General features: G+C 43.0%; 1 protein-coding gene across 5 annotated transcripts in view; it reads right to left on the bottom strand.

Moving 5' to 3' along the window:
• ncor2 (nuclear receptor corepressor 2) overlaps window positions 1–21689 on the bottom strand; it is an 83188-nt gene that overhangs the window by 45523 nt on the left and 15976 nt on the right. For all 5 annotated transcript variants that reach the window (XM_072388378.1, XM_072388375.1, XM_072388380.1 and 2 more), the window contains exons 2-6: window positions 17756–17951; window positions 16874–16989; window positions 13172–13349; window positions 6157–6339; window positions 2292–2405 (exon numbers count right to left, since the gene is read on the bottom strand). In XM_072388378.1, the coding sequence (XP_072244479.1) occupies window positions 2292–2405; window positions 6157–6339; window positions 13172–13349; window positions 16874–16989; window positions 17756–17860 (696 nt within the window). In that variant the 5' untranslated portion in view covers window positions 17861–17951. The remainder of the gene's footprint in view (window positions 1–2291; window positions 2406–6156; window positions 6340–13171; window positions 13350–16873; window positions 16990–17755; window positions 17952–21689) is intronic.

Genomic DNA, 21689 nt, shown 5'->3' with positions numbered 1-21689 from the left:
TACATTGGCAGATGCCACACATATAATTTAAACACAAACAGCTCCATGCTGCTTCCTCACCGGTGACTGGCGTAACAGGCTGCAGAGTATTGCCTCAGAGAGTTCGCTCACTACAGTAACAGTTAATGAGCAGCAATTACTAAAAGCAGACTTTCATCCTCTGAGAGCACGGAGCCGCAGGGATTTCTCTTCATTTCCTCACTGTGACACTTACAGCAAATTTAAAAGCATGACTGCACGATACTGACCTCCAAAAATCTTGCAAAATGACTTGAAGTGAAAAACTCCAAATTGTGCATTAAGCAATGAATGAAGGGTCATGCAAGAGGAAACTGCACAGGGAATATGTTTCTCCTACAAAGTGCCTATATAAATAAGAGAGCATTAATATTTCAGTAACTGCCCTCCATCTCTACAAGACCGAAGCAGAGAGGCTGGCTCCATTATTCCCACCATGCCCCCCTGTGGCTGCACATTGATTTGCTACAGTGGGATTATGAGCTATGCACTAAGCAACTGTACTGTTGTTCACACCGTTGGTAGCTAACAAGATATTTTCTCCAGCAGGTCACGTGCATCTTTAAAACTTTTAACATGGGAATACTCAAACCAACTCTAATTCCCATTATTGGAATTCTGGCCAAAGCAAAAGACATGAAGATGAAGCATATCTCAGAATTATGATAATGAAACCTCAGCGAGGCGGTGTTGCCCTGCGCTCATGCCCATGATGGCAAAGACTGAACGTTGGTTGAGACATCCCTGGGGTTTAACAGCGAGCTGTCAGCTGAGATGTAGACTCCGTCGGAAAAAGCTGGCGACACCGAGCCCAGAAGGGACAGGTGATGCTGTTCAGTTAACAGAAGGAGGCCCAATGAATTGCAGCCAGGTATGTACGCACACTGGTAACAATATATCCATGTACTACACAATACACATTTTTCAATAAAGACAGTGGAATTCTGAGTGAAATACTGTGCATCAGAAGAATGGATGTCTACGATAAATGGAAAAAAAAGTTATGGTCTCTTAATGTGAAACAGTGTGAAAATCAGTGACTGAGTAAATGAGGGTGTGAAACCAGAAAAGAAGCAGATTAAGTCAGCAGAGAGGCACAGTGAGGGTGGAGAGGCCGGCACTGGGCCAGAGTTCATCCCGTAAGTCAGAGGGAAGTACAATACAGACTTGAGTCACTCTTTAACCTGAGCCAACTCCAACGTCCTGCTGTTTCACAGAAGTTCTGTGATTAAGCTGTGCAAGGAGACGGTGAAAGTCAGGTGTTTTAACAAGGGTTCTGTAGGAGCTTTGGTGTAATATGCACAGGAACTGTTGGATAACCACCAAAGTAAGATGTCCCAATTGCCTGAAATGTAAGTTCAATGACAAATCTCAGTGATTGCTTGGATTTTACACTAGCTTCTACATTTTAACCACTTTTTCTACTTGCTTGAATTTGTCAAATTAATCTGTAGAGCATTCAAAAGCATTTTTCCCCCTGTGCAATTGGAAGTTTTTAAACATACTTCTTGAAACCCGATCAAGCTGGAATAAGGGCCGTGATATAATTCCAATATGAAGAGGACATGTGCTTCTAACCACTAGGGGGGCTGAGAGCACCGAGAATCACTCCCAACATACTCCATAATGAACTTTATCTTCTGCACATATCTCTGCTGTGTGCAGGATCGGCTACAAGTGAGCAGCTTCACACTTCCTTGTGTCTTTAAGTGACCTCAGAGATGCTGCGTTATCTTTTCCTAAAGGGACGATCAATCTGCAATTCTTTGAGAAAAGGCAGATTTGCCAAGGTGAAAGTGACTCACCTTCTCCTGTGCGCATGTTTTTGAGAGCCTACACGTGGGATTTCATCATGCCTGCTATGTTGATCTTTGTTTGCCGATTCTCTGAGGCAAGACTTCTGCTTTGCCTGACAGTGAGGTGCAGGAGTTTCAGGTATGACATGAATATGTTTTGACGACCTTTCTTCTTTATTTACATGCATTAAAGCAAACAGGGAAATTGAAAATGACAGACCCACCGCAGACCGACACCTGTCTCTTCAGAGTCACCGCATATCATTCTGTACTCTGCAAACTTATACCTATACAGTACTGGCCTCGATTTATAGCACAATCCCAGACTGCTGTGCACCTGTTGGGCGCCACGTTTGGTACAGACACATCTAACATGTACGTGGCAGTGACTGTGGTTGTGAAACCAAATAAAAATGTCAGGGCATCGATTGGTGAAAAGGGCAGGCCACAGTCTGAGTGTGTGAGTCTTCCACTGACCCTGTTTTCGTCGTAGATGATCTGCACCAGGCTACGGTGCTTGGCCTCACTGGGTGGCGGTGAGATGGGCCTCTCTGGCTCATGGGGCTTCGCCGCTTCCTCCTCCAGCTGTTGCTGTAATACACACAAAAACAACGGTTAGCCCTCATCATTGCGCCCCCTGATCTTCCAGAATAGACTGGTATGTTTCTGCTGCATGGTCAGACAGTGACCCTTTTCAGAGGTCACGGGTAAACGCTCCCTTTGTGGGCTGCTGTTGCTTGACTTTGCTTATTCACGCTGCGCAAACAGAGGCAGCGTACCACTATGTGCCTTCAAATAGCATGCCACCAGTGCGGGATTAGAAACTGTACAAACGTGTGTCTCTCACACACACACGGCAATCGATTTGGCAGAGCGACTTGTTGGTTCAGAGGCACAGCAACTTTAATCTGCCAGCCTGTCTCTATACATTAAAAACAGAATGACAAGGCATAATGAAGGTGCAACGACAAAGCCCATTAGAGGGCAGGGGATGCAGGAAATAGAAGAAGCTAAATAGCTTATGGGGAGTAAATCTGTGCTCGTCTTTGATAGGCCTTTTAAAAAGGAAAAAAACGAGTGGAAGTGCAACCAAAAGAATTGGAAAGGGAGCGTTATCAAGCTGCACATTACACCCAGATACAGAAAAGCCTGTATCTGTAAGAACAGTCAGCGCTCCTCCTGGTGTCAGTGTGTGGATGCAAACCATTTTCTCCTGTTAAACTCCGACAAAACTGAAATCATCGCCTGTGACCCACAGAAACAAAGAGAAAGTGTTATCAGTCACCTTGAGACTCTCTCTCTAAAACCTAACAATCAGGTTACAAATCTAGGGGTAATATTTGGACTCAGACCTGAACTTTAACAGCCACATTAAATCAATAACATCAGCAGCTTTTTATCATCTAAAAAACATCGCCAGAATCAAAGGAGCAGTGTCTAAACCAGACTTAGAAAGACTGATCCATGCGTTTGTCTCCAGCAGGTTAGACTATTGTAACAATTCATTCATTAATCATTATTTTTTTGGAATGATTTTATCTGCCTTCTTATGATTTTATGTAGCTGTAAAGCACTTTGAATTGCCTTGTGTACTACCTGCTCTACAAATAAACTCGCCTTGCCACTATTAATAAGAAGCATTTGAAAGAAGCTACTTACTCCAGCCATTGGTGGTAGTCAGCAATAATGAGTCAAAATCCATTTAAATGTTTGAATTATTTACAACTGAACTCGCATAGTCTGTCGCAGGAAACACGATTAAACACATTCTAAACATAACATTAGGTTCTAGAAATGTTCGCTTACACTCTTTTTCAGTCCATTAAATTGTTTTGTCATACAAAAGTGGAACCTTGGTAGTTGCAAATTAATACATTTTTCATTCTACTTGAAAACCTTATTAGAGATAAAGTTAGTTTTAGTTTAGTGCTTTATTAGAGCAAAACCCACACAGACTTCCAGCTAAACTTGAGAACAATATAACTGAGCCTTCGGTGTCTTTTGAAGAGCAAAACGAGGCTACATCCAAACACAAATCACTGTTTTCATTTGGACCCTAATAATGCACGGCCTTGATCTGAGTCTAGACTCTTGACAGCTATGGAAAAGACAAAGAAAAAGTTGGCACAAATAATCGTTCAAGCGAACAAAGACACCTCGATACCTTCCAAGTAATAACTGACATCATACTTTGGCTGATAATGTTTGGATGCAATCTGTTGCGTAAGCTGTAAACTGGAGACAGAAGCAGAGTGTATTCAGCTGTCTGGAAGCTGAGGCCAAGTGTCGCCAAGTGGCGTGCAAACAGCTGATCAACATTTAAGTCAGTCCTCCACTCCTCCTGCTCCTCCTGCTCCTCTCATGACAGGGTTCTGGGGGGGGGGGGGGGGGGGGGGGGGGGGGGGTGTTGTTTTGTAAGCAGCCTCAGGAGGATTTACATGAAGGCAGAGCAGGATGGATCATCTTGTGCCACAATAGCTCCGATAAGCATCTGTTCAGGCTAACACAGACATTCCCAAGCACCCACCCACCCACCACAATCCATCTCTAAACCTACCTCAGAGTGAAATAAAATAAACCAGCCATCCTGAGTTTGGCTGACATGACGCACACAGGCTGAAACCTAAGCCCTAACCCCGCTCATTCAATTCCTCTGCCAGAACTCTTGAAATAATGTTTTATCATGCCACTTAATTAATCCAGATGTTTTAATGCTTGAAGAGAGCTGGACTGTTAAAATATCCATAAAACAACTGTGTATATTAAGGAAGGTTGCGAGGAGGGAGGGGTAGGGGGGGTTGCTTGATTTATGCCTCAGAGCAGCAGAGCTCCAGCTCTCGATCACTCAACAGATTTGGGATCAGCAAGGCTTAAATTCAACAGCTGATGTTGAACTAAATCTTTTCTATTAAACAGGCTTCTTGACTTCAGATGATTTACTGATGAAACCAGGAGGGTTTGAGTTAAAGCCCCCCCCCCTTCCCTCCTTTTAGCTGGCCTCACTGGGTATTTTTCCTGCCAGCCCCATAACTTGGAGGCCTTTCTTGACCAAGTTGCTGGGTGACAAACTGAATCATTAGCTATGAAAAAGCCTCCACAACTGTAAGACTTGTCAGATTCTGAGTGTTTTCTTAAGCTGTTACAGCGAAGAGGTGTCAGCAGCGCGATCATGTGGTCAGGGTTATGTCACCAGTTTTACCAGCTGTGGGCTGCGACAGCACCTGTGATGCATAAAGCAACCAAAAGCTGCTTTTGTGCAATTCTTTTTCGGATTAGAATAAAACGGCTTGTCGGTGTAACCGTGTGTATGACAAACGAGGAGGCTCGATCAGAGCGGTATTGTCCGGAAAGTTTCTTCACTAAACGTCGTAAGCAGCCAGCTGGGAGACAGTGTGGCAGCACTGGCAGGGATACAAGTGGTTTAGCAGTCACAAAACACAAACCATAATTTCATGCTCCCCCCAGGGACGCGGTTATCTATAGCCTCATATATTTTTAACCGACTGTTCTCCTAAATAAAAAGAGGAGAGGAAAGAAAAGGGGATGCAGATGCTAGAAGGCGAGTGAACATCATCGCAGCACACCGAGCAGCAAACAGCCTCAAGCTTCAATGCAGTGATAATAACACAGCAGCAGTCTATTTAAGACTTTTCTATTTCAATGCCAACTTGCAGCCTGGCAGGTAAAGTCACACTGGAACGACTGTACATTTCAAATAAACAAAACCTTACGCAACATCACTCATGAGAATTCAACAAGGGCGACAACACTGACAAATCCTTCAACCAGCATGATGAAGAAAAACTTCTGCAGCTCACTTCAGCTTCATCACATTGTGCGAGATGCACATTAGTGGCATTTCCTACCTTTTTTTTTTCTCCCAATTCTAACCAAGACTGAACAAAATAACAACACATAAAAAAAAAACTAAGCTGCACGTCAGATCGAGTTTATCAATTACAAATACATTAACTGCATATAAAATGACAACTATGGACAGGACAATATTTGTTCCAACTGTCACTGTCTGACCACAAAGAGCATGAAAGTGTGAACAGGACACGGCTCATCTTCTGATCTCCTTTTAGTACTTCAATGTATCTATATTTTGTGACACAGTTTACCAAGTCATCTCCTCTGTTAATGTTCCGACTGACAGAGGTGTGCTGTTACAACGATGACTAATCTAAAGCTCTGAAAAGCATCAACAGCAACACCGGCACAATGTCCCTCCAAAGAGCGAATGGAGGAGCTCAGCAGGTGGGAACGATCACTCTGCAGTCTTCAAACAAACCAGTTCGACGTCATGTCAGAGTACCACCAGATCCCTTCATGTACAGACCTGTTTTTTGCGAAGCTTGCAGATCTGCTGCTCCACCATGGCGATTTCCCTGTCGACACGGTCCATGTTCTGGATCAGCTCTTCCTTAGAGAAGCGAGCCGGAACCAGATCCAAGTCAGGGTCCATGTGGACCGGGCTGACAGGGGAGATGGGCTCCAGCTTTCCGATGGCACTTCCACGGTCCTGCCGGAGACGCAGAGAAGACACGGTTAGATACAATATCTTAGCCATCCCTAGTTTTCTTTCATTTTTAAATACAACAGGTTAATTAATTACTGTGCAAGATCACTTTCAACACCATTTATGTCCTATTTCAGAGGGTAAAAAGCCAGTAATAAAGTCCTCTGGGTATGGGCTGCCGGTGCGATGTCTTAGAGGTCACAGCCTCCTTTCCTTCGCCTGGACTGCACACAGCAGTGCTGGTAGCTGGCTCTGCTCAACAAACCGCTCCTGCTTTTGCTTCTGTTTTTTAGGATGTAGGGGGAAATCTGACATGAATTACACATCTAAAATCAAATTTAGGAGAAAATTATTAAGCATGTCTTCCGGAAGCAAAACGGAAGGGTGCGTCGGCCAGTGGAGGCATCGACACACAGAGCGGCTCATTAACTGAGCTGCCGCGCTGACGGGGAGGACACACCAGCCCTCCACGTACAGCACGGTGACACCAAGAAGTGGTGCGTACTAACCAGCTACAGCTCAATTTACCTATTACACAAGGGACCTTTGGGAAAATCCTGCTTGCTGAAATCGTTTAACTTCTCTACATTTAGTCACAGGCCATAAAGGGTGAGGAAACTCCTTGATTTTAAGATATGGGTTGAAGACTAAAAGTGCTGAGACCAAAACAACCTATTGATCCCCCAAACAGCCTGTGTATCACACACAGGACACCAAAAAGGAACAAAAGGCACCAAAAAGATGATAAAATAGTAAATTTGAGAGCCATGGAATCCCGAACAGTTGTTCATAGGGCTGTAAAGTCCCAGTCGACTGGTCCATACGTTCTTAGTCCACCAAAATTCTGATTGGTCGATTTTTTTTGCCGTGTTAATTTCTAGTCTATGGTTAATTTCATCAGGAAGAAAGTACCAAGTGCTAATGGGGGCATTTATTTTCAGAGCACCCCTGTTGCACAGGTAGCAGCCTGTCTTCAGAGAACACCCCCCTTGTTTTCACCCTTTTGGATTAGCCCAACCCACTAGAGACGGGCAGAATGAAGAACGTCCACGTTATTCAACGTCAGAATATGTATTTTTATTTTGAGCGTTTCATTTACAGTGAGTCCTCCTCTAGCATCCATGTCAAAGACATAGGCAGTGTGGCAGAATTTTACCAAAATAGATGGCGGGAAAAAAGTCGAATGCAAAATTTGCAAACAACAGTTTGCATATCAGAGCTCGCCTACAAACACGGCGTAGCATCTAAAAACGGTCATATTTCAATATTATAGGCTATTAATATCATATTAAACATATCTCAATATTTTAGTGTAATAATGGTTTATTTGTTTTATAACTTTCCCTCCACCTGCCGATTAGTCCAAATTTCAGGTTTTTCAGTCGACCAAGAATTTCTCTGATTACAGCACTAGTGTATCATAACCAAATTTAGTTGAGAGGTCGGCAAAGATTTCATTTCATGCATTTGTGTACTTTCCCCTGTAAAAGCTGGTCTGCTCTCCCCGCCTGTAGCAGAATAATGACCGTCACTGTCAGAGATCATTTATATACCAAATATCACCAGCCAAGCACAGATTTTAACATCACAACCATTACAGACTGAACTCACAGAGTAAAAGCATCTTTTCAAATTATTCCTCTGGCATAATGTGAATATGGCTGCCAACAGTGTGCCTCTTTGGAATGATATACAACTTCTCTTCTTCAGTTATGTAATCTAATGAAGAAAGAAGTAGAAGCAAATCATTCAACTTGGTAAATAGCACCACTTGTCCGTTACAGCTCGTATCAAAAATATATTATCATTGCAATGTGTGAAATATCAACATTTGCAACATCAATATCACAAAAGACTTCAAATAAATGTTAGGCTGGAGGCCTTTTTCACAGCAGACATTTTGACTTGAAGTGGTAGAATCAGCGCAGGTGCATCGGTCAGGGCTGTGTTTCACTTGGAGGAAACTCTCTGTCTGTCTATTGGTGTCAGAGCCTGTTTCTAGATTTAGAGCAATGCCCCAGTAAGATGAGAAAACCCGTGAAATGACCAGATAAAACAAGATGTCGTGTAGCTTCTCAGTCATCCAGGTCACGGTGATCCTAAAAGCTTGAATAAAGGCGACTGGACTTCTTGAATCCTCTCATCCAAAAGGCTTCTTCAGTTCTAAATTGGTTGGCAGGGGAATATTGGCTTGTAAGTAGAGAGGGGCCACTGACACTTGCCAAGTCATCACAGTCACATGTGTCACAGAACCACCGGATCAATGTGCCGGTCGTTTAGGTCATTCTCACCTACAAGTTGAAAGGATATGCTTTGGTCACAGGATCCAAGGTGTGAAAGGTTGTGAGACCGCCAGGGAAGGAGAGACAATTGTAAGTGCATAGTAAATAAAACAAGGCACACATTGGTCAGGTGGTTCAGTGACACGTGACTGTAAAGACCTGCCAAGTGTGAACAGATTTATAAACCGATACTCCCCAACAACTAGTTTAGACCTGAAGAGGCCTTTCCGAGCAGAAGGGAAACTCTTTAGGATCCAAAAAGTAAGTTCAGCTGCCCTTACTCAAGCTCTTAGGACATGAAACGGGCACCGTTTAACTCAACATAATGCTGACACTCTACATTCTTATATCTGATTTGATGGTTTTCATTTTTCAGAAATTGCAACATAATGAAATGTAGCACACCACAAGCAAAGTCTAAACATCCAAAATGTCTCCATCGAGTAGAAAAACAACGTAATATTCAAAAAGGAACGTTAATATCATGCAGATTGAAGTAATACTGCTCTGTGATTACACAGCAGATAGACTGATAAGGAGACTGTGAAGCGTTCTACCACAAACGGATTGCAAATACACTCGAACATTTACTTCTTTATATAAAGAGGGTCAAGTTTCATATGATGAAAGAATATCTTTAATCTAGACGAGAATTTTAGAAAAACAATTCACAACTGAAATTGAAAAAAAAAAGAAAAGTTAATTAATGAATTCAACTAACTGACTCGAGGCAGAATTCCTCTCCTCCTGATCCTGCACAGTTGTAGGTTTTCCTATTTTCTGAATGTATGTGACCGTTCCAGAGCTAATCCTCCATAAATAACGCTCTGTGTGTGTGTGTGTGTGTGTGTGTGTGTGTGTGTGTGTGTGTGTGTGCGCACGTGTCAATGAGAGAGATGGATCCAGCTTGGGTTTTGTTCTGCGTTATTTTTAAACGTCTAAAATGAGGGTTATATAAGTGGGCTAATCTGCACTAGGTAGGCAGCACTGCAGCGCTGCAGACCTGCTGTTATTGAAAATGTCAGTGCTTGAGGATGGAGAGAAGCTGTCTTTGAACACATCCCAGGCTGCCAAAGCCAGCGAGTCACAAAAAAGATGCCAACACTAAAATATCAAACCCAATAAACTCTTTGAAAAGGTGGGCTTAAGACAACATGTTTAGAGCTCAGAAAGCCAGAGATAAGGAACAAAAAAAGGTTTTATTCTTGTGTGTATGCTCTACCAGAGTCAAGTGTTAAGGCGTTTAGAACAGTTTTAACAAGGAGGGCATTAATATCATGACAAAATAATCAAGTACTGTCCCCCATGTTCTCCAGAAATCAGGTTTTCATCCTGATCCTGTTTTCTACACATCCTCTTCTCTTGTCAACAGTATGGCAGCACATCAAAATGACTTCACCTGTGAAACTGTGTGAGCAGGTCACAGGCGAACAGCCAACCTCTGATCCTGTGTAGCTAACGGCTTATTTGCCCTGACAACTCTGATTCCCTGTAACTCTTGCTGTCTCACAGCATTCCACAAAGCGATTATAAAAATAGAAAAAAATAAAAAAGACTCTTAAGCCAAGTACACAAAAAAGCAGAGGTGACTGCAGAACGATATTCAAATACGAATTTCTAAAGGGGCTAAGAATCTTTTAAAGCAAGAAAAATGCACTGTCGCTGCAGGAGAGGCCTTTCAGTGAACCTGAAACATCACTTTCCTGCCAACGCATCCGTTTTGAGCTGAAGAACGGTCTTGGAAAGCTTTATGATCCTGCCAGTCTCTGATAAAAAATAAAGCTGTTGGCACTGTTGGCATTACAGCTTGTGTCTCATGCACATTTTTAGTTTTCTAGACTGTCATTCATGGCTTACACATTTAACTTCAGACACTGTGTATTAAGATCTGAGCATTGCTTCAAATCTGTGACTGAAAGGCCCCCAAGATGGAAAGATGGAGCACTCCCTTGTGCTGCTATGCTAACCGTGCTCCTCACCCAACGCTCTGTGGAGACGAGGTTTGAAGGGATATTTCTGTTCATCTTAAGTGGGCCTGAGATAAGGACTTATGAGAGATCAGTGCCTTACGTGCAGTCAGAGTGCTGTTGGAGAGATGAGGAGGAAAGCAAAGTTAAGAGTTCTTCAGAATGGGGGTCGCGGTGAATTTTCACCATATCAAACAACGCAGTTCAACTTAATGAGTTTTCACACCACATCACTTCTGCATCAGTCATTTACTTTGTCACCATTACTGAAGGCAAAGAACATCCAGGCTGCTAGTCCAAAGTCCACTGGTCTAATCCCAAAATAGCAAATAAAAACCACATCAAAAGTAATGGCCCACAGTAAGCTTTCCAACACATCAACATCACCTGTCAGTACAGGGTGGGGAGTCGTTTTGTCCTAACAAGAAACAAACCCCCATCCATCCATCTTTTTACTACAACCACTCAAGGAAGGAATTTCATCAGACAGCCACAGGTTAAAAAGAAACTCTTAACAGGAATTATCTGTGGGAATATCTGAGCTATCATATCTGGGAAGGCATGGGTAATGCGTGTTTGTGGCTTACTGACTCAGACCAGAAACAGCAGGTGAGTCACTTCATTTCAATCTTTGCCACCTCAGAGGCAATTTGCAAAAGTGTTTCTATAACCCCAAGTTTTCTGAATCAAGCAAAAACCACTTCAAGCAAAGCGCGTCAAATGTCAAATGTAAGGGTGGTTTTTGGGTTTTTTCCCTTTTTCCATTGAGTTGTTGAAAAACAGCAATGTTACCGACAGCTAACCTGTTAAGTTAGTTAACCAACTCTCTACGGCTCAGCAGAGATGCTTTGAATTCTCTTCCTTTTGTAAAAATTGCTTGGTGAAAATATTTGGACCAAGATGACGAGATAATGGTAACGAATGGCAGCACAGCGGAGTAATTACGTCGCCTTTCAGCCATTTAAAAGTTAAACTGTGAGTCAAATGTTATTACAAGATCAACCTTTACTTTGGAGTTTAAAGATTTAGTGAAAAATAATAAAACTTGAGTTTAAGTTTAATGATAATGATGTTGGTTTGAAACCTTTGCTTCGCATAGATTAAACATAATTATTCACCTGCTCTTGAAATGTATCCATTTCTAATATGCAACCCAACTTTTCCAGAAAAAAACCTACAATAAATCAAATGACTGCACAGGGGTGTACAAAAACAAATTACCATAAATTCCAGACTGTAGACGCACCTGAACATAAGCCACACCCTCTAATTCCAAAAAGAAAATCCATTTTGTACTTGCATAGGCCGCACCGGATCATAAGCTGCGGGTGTCCACATTGTAATACGAGATATTTACACAGAAACACGTGAGGATTTTTAAACTATTAATTAAATGCGTAATAACAGAAACAAATACATACTGCAAATGCTTTTTGTCCCGAACACTTGGCGTAAATAAAAAATTTAAATTAAAATTTAAAAAAGACAGTAGCCTCCCAGGAAAAGTCATTGATCGCTTTTTTCCATCTTCCTCCTGCGCACTAAAAACCAATAAGTTCATTTTATTGGTCTAATGTTACGAGGCAAAATGTTTTTGGCGGCATGAAAAGCAACATGAGCCGCACCGTATTATAAGCTGCGGTGCTCAAAACCTGGGAAAAAAGAAGCGGCTTAGAGTCCAGATTTTACGGTAAGTCTTTGGGCCGTCTCTGTTACCCTGTGCAAGTGAGCCAAAACACAAGCATTAGCTTTGTCAGATACTACTGACTTACTCCACATTTTCCTGTCACTCCTTGGTCTCCAAGTCCTCCATTTCCCTTTTCCCACTCATCTTTGCCTCTCTCCACCTGCCCTTTGCCTCATTTCCAGTTCCGATCCCACCATCATGAGGTGTTCTTGTTCCACAGAGATTGCATGGGACTTCACTTATGTAATGGGTCTGCAGCTCCTGCTGCTTTCAGGGGAAGCACTGGCATTCCTGAATATTTTCCCGGATAGATTAAGTGTGGGTTTTTTTTTTTTCCCGTCTCTGCACCCTCTGTTATTGGTGTATCTATTTACCATTCTTTGGCCGTCTGCCTCCCCTGGCAGTTTGAGCAACTCCAATGTCAAAAACACCACCCAATCAGAAGCTCGGCACTTCAAGCAAGTCTTTTTGATGTGCAGTTCACGGTTTCACCCTCCCTCTTTTGAAATCTAGGTCAGCTCTATTATTTATTAATTGTGGTTTCACAACTCCTTTAGTCTTCCCTCTGCTGCTCACTGAGACTCAGCTTAGCTTCATTGCAGAAGCTCTTGCTCTGCTGTGTCTAATAACATCCTTTGGGTGTCTTAGACAGACTGGAAGGAAAAACCAAATAACAAAAATCTTGTAGAGATAAATGCAACACATTTCAGGGGAATAAGATGTCCCAGGATCCCCTGTTTGTACTTTGTATTGTACACTGCTTTTGTTTTGCTATTTGACTTCCTGGCAAGCTCAGCATGACTTTATCCGTTTGGTTGTTAATCATCCTACAGTAACACCTGGCCAGCTGTAAAAAAAACTACAGATATGATGTAAGGTACTTCACAGAGACGACTGACCTTTGTCATATCCTCAGCTCCTCCCATAGGCAGTGGCTGCCGGTGGGATGAGGGCCTCACCAGAGACTCTGGGCCCAGGTCTAAACGAGGGCGTTTGATCTCTGCATAGTCCACATCTGACTGGCCGGAGGGCTCTTGTAGGTAGATGTGCTCAAAGCGGATGTGCTGCTCTTGTCCCCTGAAAAGGAAAGACATACAGTTGTAGCAGATGTAAAGAAATCTACTGAAAAACTTAGATGTAGCATTAAAAGAGAGTCGTTTCTTACAAATTGTTGGTAATAAGCTTTTTTTTTCCCGGGATTGACAGTTTCTGATTAACAATGCTGCATTTTTCTCGTTATATGCTGGCTATCTGAAATGTTCTAATGAAATGCACCATAGCCTGAGCTGTATTTCAACAGAAATTCTAACAAAGCAAAACGCGGCAGTATTAGCGGGCTCAATATCAGGTCTGGCATGTTAATGTATTAAAGTCAGCAGAAATACACATATTGAAGGAGCCAATAAAATTGATTCGGTCGTTACAATGGCATATGTCAAAGCCCAGGATAGACACTGGACACACATTTCTCGTAGTCAGCTTGTTAGATGTGGAAAAAAAATGACTTGCATAAAGAGCTGAATGACTTGGCAAGGACCACACTGCTACGACCAGAAAAGACTAAATAAGACTGGTCGGATGCTGACAGCCAGTAGGGGGGTGTGCCAACTGACACTGACTCCAAGTCGAAACTTACAGGATCTACAAATTCCTCCAAGTTGGCCCAGCACAGAGTCAGCTTTCTTTAGTTTCCTCACTTTCTTTGAGCCACTGGCTCAGAGGCTGCTGCCCCACCAGCAGGCTGCAAATCAAACCATCCTCTCCACCACAGACTTGTGGAAGATATGCATCTTACTGCAAACGTTAAAGTCAGCTCTGTTCCTTCCTGCAGACAGCCTCAGTGTTTCGTTTTCAGGTCAGTCTGTTGTCCAGGAGAAGAACACACAAGAATCTGTAGCCCCATGCCCCAAACCCCCCACTTATTCTTCCAGTTTGGAAGCTACATGGTGTTTGGCTTATTCTTACCCTCCCTAAAATCCAAAGTTACCCCCGTTGTCTTTTCACATTCAAAATGAGGTGACGGCTCCCACATCACGCAGCAGGGGGGGGGGCTTTCATCGCCGCTGGTTATTCATTTTGAGTTGTTTTGTCAACCAGTGGAGGTTGTATTCTCCATTATCTTGCCATAATCTTCTGTGTGTGGGGCACTAGTTTGGAAATGGCGCTTCTTACATTCATTAAACTTTATGGCGTGACAGTGAAAAATAGCCAGCAACAAGCTACTGCAAGCAGTAAAAAAAAAAGGGGGGGGGTTCTGGGTGTGGACTGTGAAGCCGCTTAGTAATGTTTAATGAATCTAGTAAATGTTATTAACCCACATGTTAATGGTTCTTTCTGAGTTGGGAGGGAGTCTGGAGTCTTATGTGTGAAGGCAGAGCAAAGGGGGCAACTCATCACAACTTCCCTCAACAGCTCCATTACTTCCCGACCGGCCCGGGCCCCATTATGACAAGAACAGAGATCATGTGTGCCGATAGCAGCCAGTTCTTGTGAAAGCACCACAGCGTTTGTGTGGGTGCCATTCTCTTCTAGCTCCCCCAAGGAGCAGTTATGCAGCTCTGCATAGTTCACCACAGCTGGGATGAATGAAACCAAGGAAGTGCCCAGAAAAGAAGGCACAGCCCGCTCGAAAAAACCCTAATGCAGAACGTGCAAAAGCCCTCATGTCCGTCTTTATGTTGCTGAATAAAAGCAATATCATCAAGTGGCCAAAACACTAGAAAACAGCGATGTGTACAAACTTTAGCCTAGTATGAAAATACATCCTGGATACTGGTATGAATTAAATCTGGTTTTTTTGGTGTTTTTTACAGATTTTCCAACTAATTTTTGTATCTGGTTCACAGATAAGCAAATTGAATCATCTCAGTCACTGTACAAACTTGTTTTTTAGTTCTTGCACCAGACTTGTTTGCACTCTTTCTTCCAGCAACAAAAGAACTTCTGTTAATTGGTTTCTCCAAGTTTTTATGCAGGCTATAAAATATACTCTCCCCTTCTAAAGAAGTGCAGATGATCTCAGAAAGATGGGAAGAGGCGGAGCGACTGAGATATTGCTTTAAGCAAAGATAAGAATGAAACGAGAAGCACGGTAGTGATTATACTGCTGTGGTTGTCTGACCCATAATTACAGCAAATGTTGCTTGCCTTCAGTGCAGACACAGTGGTTGAGGAGACCTGCCTTGTTCACAAACCCATAATCCCATCATAGAAGAAAAGCACAGTTTCAAAGGCCATATTAGCTCCCACAACCCTGAGACTGCTGCAAATGGAGACAAAGTGTGCAGAAATATTGAGATTTGTGAAAAGACAAGCACACATCTAAGAGGAGAATGGATTGGAGAATTACAAAGACCCGAATTACACTATTCAGACTCTAAATGTGAACACAGAATGGGAGCTTTGGTTTGGATACTAAGCCCTCTAAAAGAAAATGTGAAGGCCTGAAATAATCAACTGAAAGGTTCCCCACCCCCAGACGCCTGCCTGCAAGACCAGGGTTTAATTTCACAGTCTCCACAAAGAAATGTGAGATAGCTGTCTGCAGTCTCCACTGTTGATATGATGCTTATCTTTTATCTGTCGAGAAGAAAATTCACTGCTCTGGTGGAGAAGTTACAGGAGGCATCTGTCTCGCAGTAGCATAGAGTGAGTCATCTTTGAGAGACTGCCAAAGCACCAGTGACTGAATGAAGTGTGTGAGTAAATCAGGAGCTGGTGGGTAGCATTTAAAATATGGTGGGTTTATTTCTGTATCAAGCTATGACCCACTGCTCTCATGCGGTGGGCTAGGCTAATAATCTGTCTTGCATCTCCACTGCATTCCACAGACACTAGATATTCAAGTTTTGAAAGGCAGCCACCACTTTACACCTGGAACACTCTGCATGTAATATTTGGGAGCCTATTTCTAGGCAGATCTGCTTCAGTTTGATTTTCCTTGAACGTTTAAACATACACAAAGCGATGTGCAATGAGAATCGGCTGTGGACAAAAACATGGTTTTAGTTACATATTCCAGGCATCATGTAAAATTCATACCATGCACATGAATCATATATAAGTAATAATCAAGTCTCATCTTCAAAAATGCATCTAAAATATATATATTTAAAAACGTATATATAAATAATACAGAACATTGGTAGGTACAAGACCTGAGTCCCCAGAGACAAAGTACTATTCACATTACGCTTCGCCTGACTTGCGGTTGGTTTATTGAAGATGGAAAAACTCTGCAGGCCTCATTGCCCCGCAGAACCGTTTAACACAACATTATAGAGGAACGGCTTGCGGCTGCCAATTACATAAGGATTACTCTGGGGGAGGGTTAACAGTCAGAGGCTTTAGTAGAATAATACGGCATTAAATGCCACCTGCATGAGTCTTTCATTGAGCATGATCTGTCAAACCTAAACACAAAGTAATATACTGAAGAGGCAACGCAAGCATCCCACATATCCACAGATCACTTCCCAACTGGGTACTTAGACACTTTTATAGATATAGTAATGCAAATACCAGAGAATCTAAGCACAGTGGCAATGAGCTTACCCGGCTCATGAAAGAAATGCCCTTCTATATGAGCATGGTGCTCCTACCTTTCATTCCCAGGCTGGAACTCTGAAAGTAAGGAAGGCCGACGGCGATGGGGTTGAGCCAGGTGGGAGCTGTAGTCCCTGGCATGGTGAGAGTGGTAGTCCACCAGTCCCACTTCCTGGAACAAAAGCAACACCAAGCTGTCAGTAACCGTGTATCATTTAGGAGCTCCTTCCTTCTGGGAAGGATACAAATACCATATGATAACACACAAAAACAGAAAAAGTGTTTTCTCAAGTTCCTGCCTCGTTTCTTCTGTAATGTCCAGTTGCACTCTCTCCAGCCCTCATCTCTCCCTCCTTTTCCACATGCCTCTCAGATACGGGGGGGTAAGCTACATGCAACTACTGTAAATCTGCACCTCTGACAATCAGGAACTTCAGGACACAGCCCATCACCCCTGATCTTCTCCTTAATGTGATGACAAGTGGGAGTGGTGGGATTAACAACAGGTGCAGCTGTGTGCATCCTGGGGGGCTAAGCCTTGAATTCTCCCATCATCCAATAACAAAGTAAGTCTTACAAAAACTGGAGGTCACTGAATGAACTTTTAGAGGCCTACTCTTTGGGGCACAAAGAGCTTTGTTCTTGTTGTGTAAAACAACGTAATCTTGATAATTAGGAGATGTTGGTGGAAATAACGAGGAAGGCTTTAATGACTCCATAACAACAACATGAACTTTCAACTCAAATGTCTAATGAGGCAACGATTTTTGGGGCACCACATTGTAACCTGGGAATGTTTCTGTTGGATAAACACCAGTGACGGGAGGCCTCTCCAGGCTGAGAAACAGTTACAGCAAAATCTCTCCAGTGGCTTCGCCAACGAACATTGCGACACTACAGGCGATGCCTCTAAATGCACGGCGTACAAAGCCCCTTACCGGGTGTGCCCGCTGCAGCTGCAGGGGTAGAGTGGCAGGGTTTGGCAGGTGCCGTGTGTCCACAGTTCTCCGGCCCGGCGGCAAAGGCTGGGGATGAGAGGACATGCTGGCACAGCCGCTTCCTCTACAGGCAGTAAGAGGGTGTGGCTGTAAGGAAGACGCCGCGCATTATCGGCAGTTTCTTTTAGCCTGCAACCTGCAGGTGGGAAAGAGAAGAAGGAAAGACAAAATTAGGCACGATACTTTGATACTTACTGCATAAAACCTGACAATGCAAAAGTGCTCCGAAGCTGGCAAATAAAATAAAAATATTTAGCCAAGGACCTCTGAAAGGTTCGAGTATGTGTGTCTGTCTCCTCCGCTTAGCAGAATATCATCACCTCCGTACCAAGGCTGCTCCCCCCTCTATTGCTCCTAGTATAGGAGTGAGAGTCCCTGCACCTGCTAGACTCAACCCCTCCTTTGCTGCTTACTGAATGGCCCTCTGTCCTCACACTGAGGACTCTAAGACAGACCAGCCAAGTCAGGCAGTTACCCGGTAAAAATATTCAGTTAACTAAGGTTTTAAAGGTAACATGAACGACTCGTCGCCCGATAAGGGTGCAGCCTGAAGAGACAGGCCACTGGATTTTTTTTACTTCAGGCTGTATTACCTAAACTAGACCGTCCTACTCTACTAGCAGTGTTCCATATATTGAACAGCTCTCACGGTCTCTCGTCTTTAACAAGAGGCAAACAAAGGTAGCCATGATCCTTTTAAAGCAACCATGCATATGACTGCAGCCCGCAGAGTCAAAGTAATGAGGAGGATTATGATGGAGATTTGGGATGCAGTGCTATAAGATTTTACTGTATATAGTATCATACCATTAGAATCAGATATAATGACCCTCAAACTGAAACTTTAAACTCATTTTCAGGAAGTGAGTTTCACAGGTAGTCGGAGAAGAAAGTGGATAAACTCGCACGCAGGTGAGATTCTCCATCTGTTTACATTTTTCCCCTCAGTATCATCGCTGATCAAACATTCACACTAAACCATTTGATTTTCACACTTTGCTGTATATGACTTCAGCCCGGATGAACATGTAAAACTAAGTTTCCACTGGATAGATTTATTGAATTTTGACTTCACAATGTCCATCTGTGTCCAGCCTGTTTACTGTGCCACTCTCAGGCACGCTTACGAGCTTGTGATAGTAGTAGTAGGCGGACCAGTACTCGTGACATGTGTCCCTGCGACTCTAGCCAAGAGAGAAATTAGGACTCCTGCCATATCTTTGGGCCTCCGAGTAATGATGCCTCTCTGTCAGCGCTCAAGTTTCAGCGCTGTGTGCGGCACACAAGAGGCTTGGTGGCAGAAATATGGACTCAAAGTGTCATTGCTGAAATGTTGACAAGACAGCAAAGTGCTGTAGGAGCAAGACAATTTTGTCAACTGAATGGGAGAACCACCTTCACAACCTTCACTTTAATGTTGATGACAACTAATGTTTTTTCACCACTGAAATGATAAAACACGACCAGTTATGAACCACTGGACAAATGTGAATGCCTAATCACAGTGGCCCGGGTTCAAATCTGACCCGTGCTCACCTCCAATTTCATCCTACCATCCAGTAACTATCCAGCAAAGATTAAAAAATAAATAAATAAAAAAAATAAAAGACTTCTCGATGCGTGTAAAAAAAAAAAAAAAAAAAGGCAACCTCTCGACATCCGCAGACCTTTGTTAGAGCTTACCAGCTCTTCAACAACAGCAAGTAACTGTTGCTGGGCTTCATTTTAGCCCCATAATACTTAAACCTCGTCGTAAAATGATGTTATCCAATATAATCACAGTCAAGAGAGTGTAGACACATTGTCAACATTGAAAAATACTTGAAAAACCATCGTCAGTGGATGCATAGAAAAAGGTTTATTCAACAGCACATGAAAAGCTGTAAACACAAAAACTGTAAAAAGTCACAGTAGCTACACCAAAACATAGCACATCAATACTGTAGCCTGTGTTGATCTATAAACGGTCTGATCTAAAGATATTTGGAACTAATATCAGGTACTGCTGTTGGTGATCATGGTTTCCACCACGACTCCTTCAAACTGGGACAGGTTGAGTAATAACCTCTAAAGGTAAAGTGGCAGTCTTCAATGTCTGACTCTACTTTTGACCCTTATTTGAAACAAAGAAGGGTGCTATCTACCCTTCCTTCCTGCTCGACTGTCACAAACAACATAGTGTCACTTGACTGCAGTTACGCAAAGGGCTCTATTACGAAAGGGTGAACATGGCTATGGCTTTAAGAGACAGAAGAGCTGTGTAAACACTGGCCACTGCTCAAAGTCTTTCACTACCAAGAGACTCAGTCTTTGTGTCTCAAAGTCTAAACCATGGCTTTAAATAATTCCCTGAAACGAGTGCACGCTCATTTCAAGTCACACACACCTGAGGATCAAACTGAGCTCACTGCTGATGAGATTCTTTATAGAAAAACTCCCTATATAGATGTGAATTCATCTGAGAGTTGTCAACAAAGGGCACAAAGCTACTAAAGTAAGCAGGGGTGAAATAATCCATCCTTCTCGGAAGCCGCTCTTTGATGACTGTCCAGTCTAGAGCGATTCCCTTAAGAAGGGGAAACACAAGTCCAACCACAGTCACAAGATCCACAGAGGACTGAAGGGAAAAAAGGAAAAAACTGAATCAAGATGAGAGGCGCAACACAATGAGAGAGCTTTGACATCAACTCTGAGGCAAATGGGACCTTCCAGACGAGAGGCTAAACACATGCAATGGCACTGCTATAGACACCCACAGGCAAGTCGATGGCCCGCTGCCAACACTGCAAATGAACTCAATCACCTCACTCCCCTGCTCTGCTGTGCTCTCCTCTACTCCCTTTTGCTCTCGTCTTTTCCAGAGTAGAGGGCCTCAGCCCTCAGCGGCGCAAGCCAATATTTCATCCTCTTACCCCCCACCCTCCCTCTCCATTTTAGGAATGATCTTGGAAATACTAGCACAGAGCAAACAGACAGCTTCCAGCTGGCCAAGGAGAGCAGAAGGAAGACTTCAAACAACAGTTTAATTCAAACGACATGAACCGTAGATCAAATCTCCGTCTAGCACGAGCTAGTAGCTTCACAGTCACACTCTAAAAAGTAGAATAGATTCTACATCTCAGCCTAACTATTCACTGACCAAATTAAGAACAAGTGAACACTCCTTCGCATCAGGTATGAGATCTGTCCATATCCATGACAACACCGGCTCCCTTCATCCAACAACAGGAACTAAAAACAGTTATTCTGACACTCCTCTCCAATGAAGTCACCTCACAAACAAACAATTACAGCCATGAAACCAAACCTTCACTTTTTAAGGAAAGGTTTTCTTTTAAACCATTGTTTTGGTGTTTTCTCGTCACGATGTTACCCAAAGAGCAGTGCTCAGGCCTCTTCTGCTCCACTATAACATCCACTTAATCACGCACTGGAAGTTTTGTTGGCGTCACATTTCGGTGATGCATTTGACAGTCAACTATATGACAGCATCGCAGGTTGACTCTTGTTCCTCACAGGCACTGATGCACAGAACAAATTACCAACTAAAAATGCCAAAATTGTCCCAAAGGACAATGGTTGAAGCAGAGCTCAGCTTTAGACTATTAGACTACAAATCATTTTATGCATAGTGAGGCATTTATGAGCCCAAATGTTCAACATCGCCACCCTTACGATTCTCAAATCATCTTAAGCAGCCGAAGTGTGACCCAGGAAATACAATTTTCCAATTCTAAACTATAAAGACGCCTTTCAAAAAGGAGTTAGATAACACTGATGGATTCATCGATACATTAAAGCGATGGCCTCATCCATCCAGACACTGGTCACGTTTGTGTTGCCGTTCCTCATTCATACGTATTCTAAAAAAGTG

The sequence above is a fragment of the Leuresthes tenuis genome, unplaced genomic scaffold, assembly GCF_036924035.1.
Source record: "Leuresthes tenuis unplaced genomic scaffold, fLeuTen1.0.hap1 SCAF_6, whole genome shotgun sequence".
Classification (NCBI taxonomy): domain Eukaryota; kingdom Metazoa; phylum Chordata; class Actinopteri; order Atheriniformes; family Atherinopsidae; genus Leuresthes; species Leuresthes tenuis.
The sequence above is the reverse complement of the archived record's forward strand: the minus strand, read 5'-3'. Positions and strand labels throughout refer to the sequence as shown.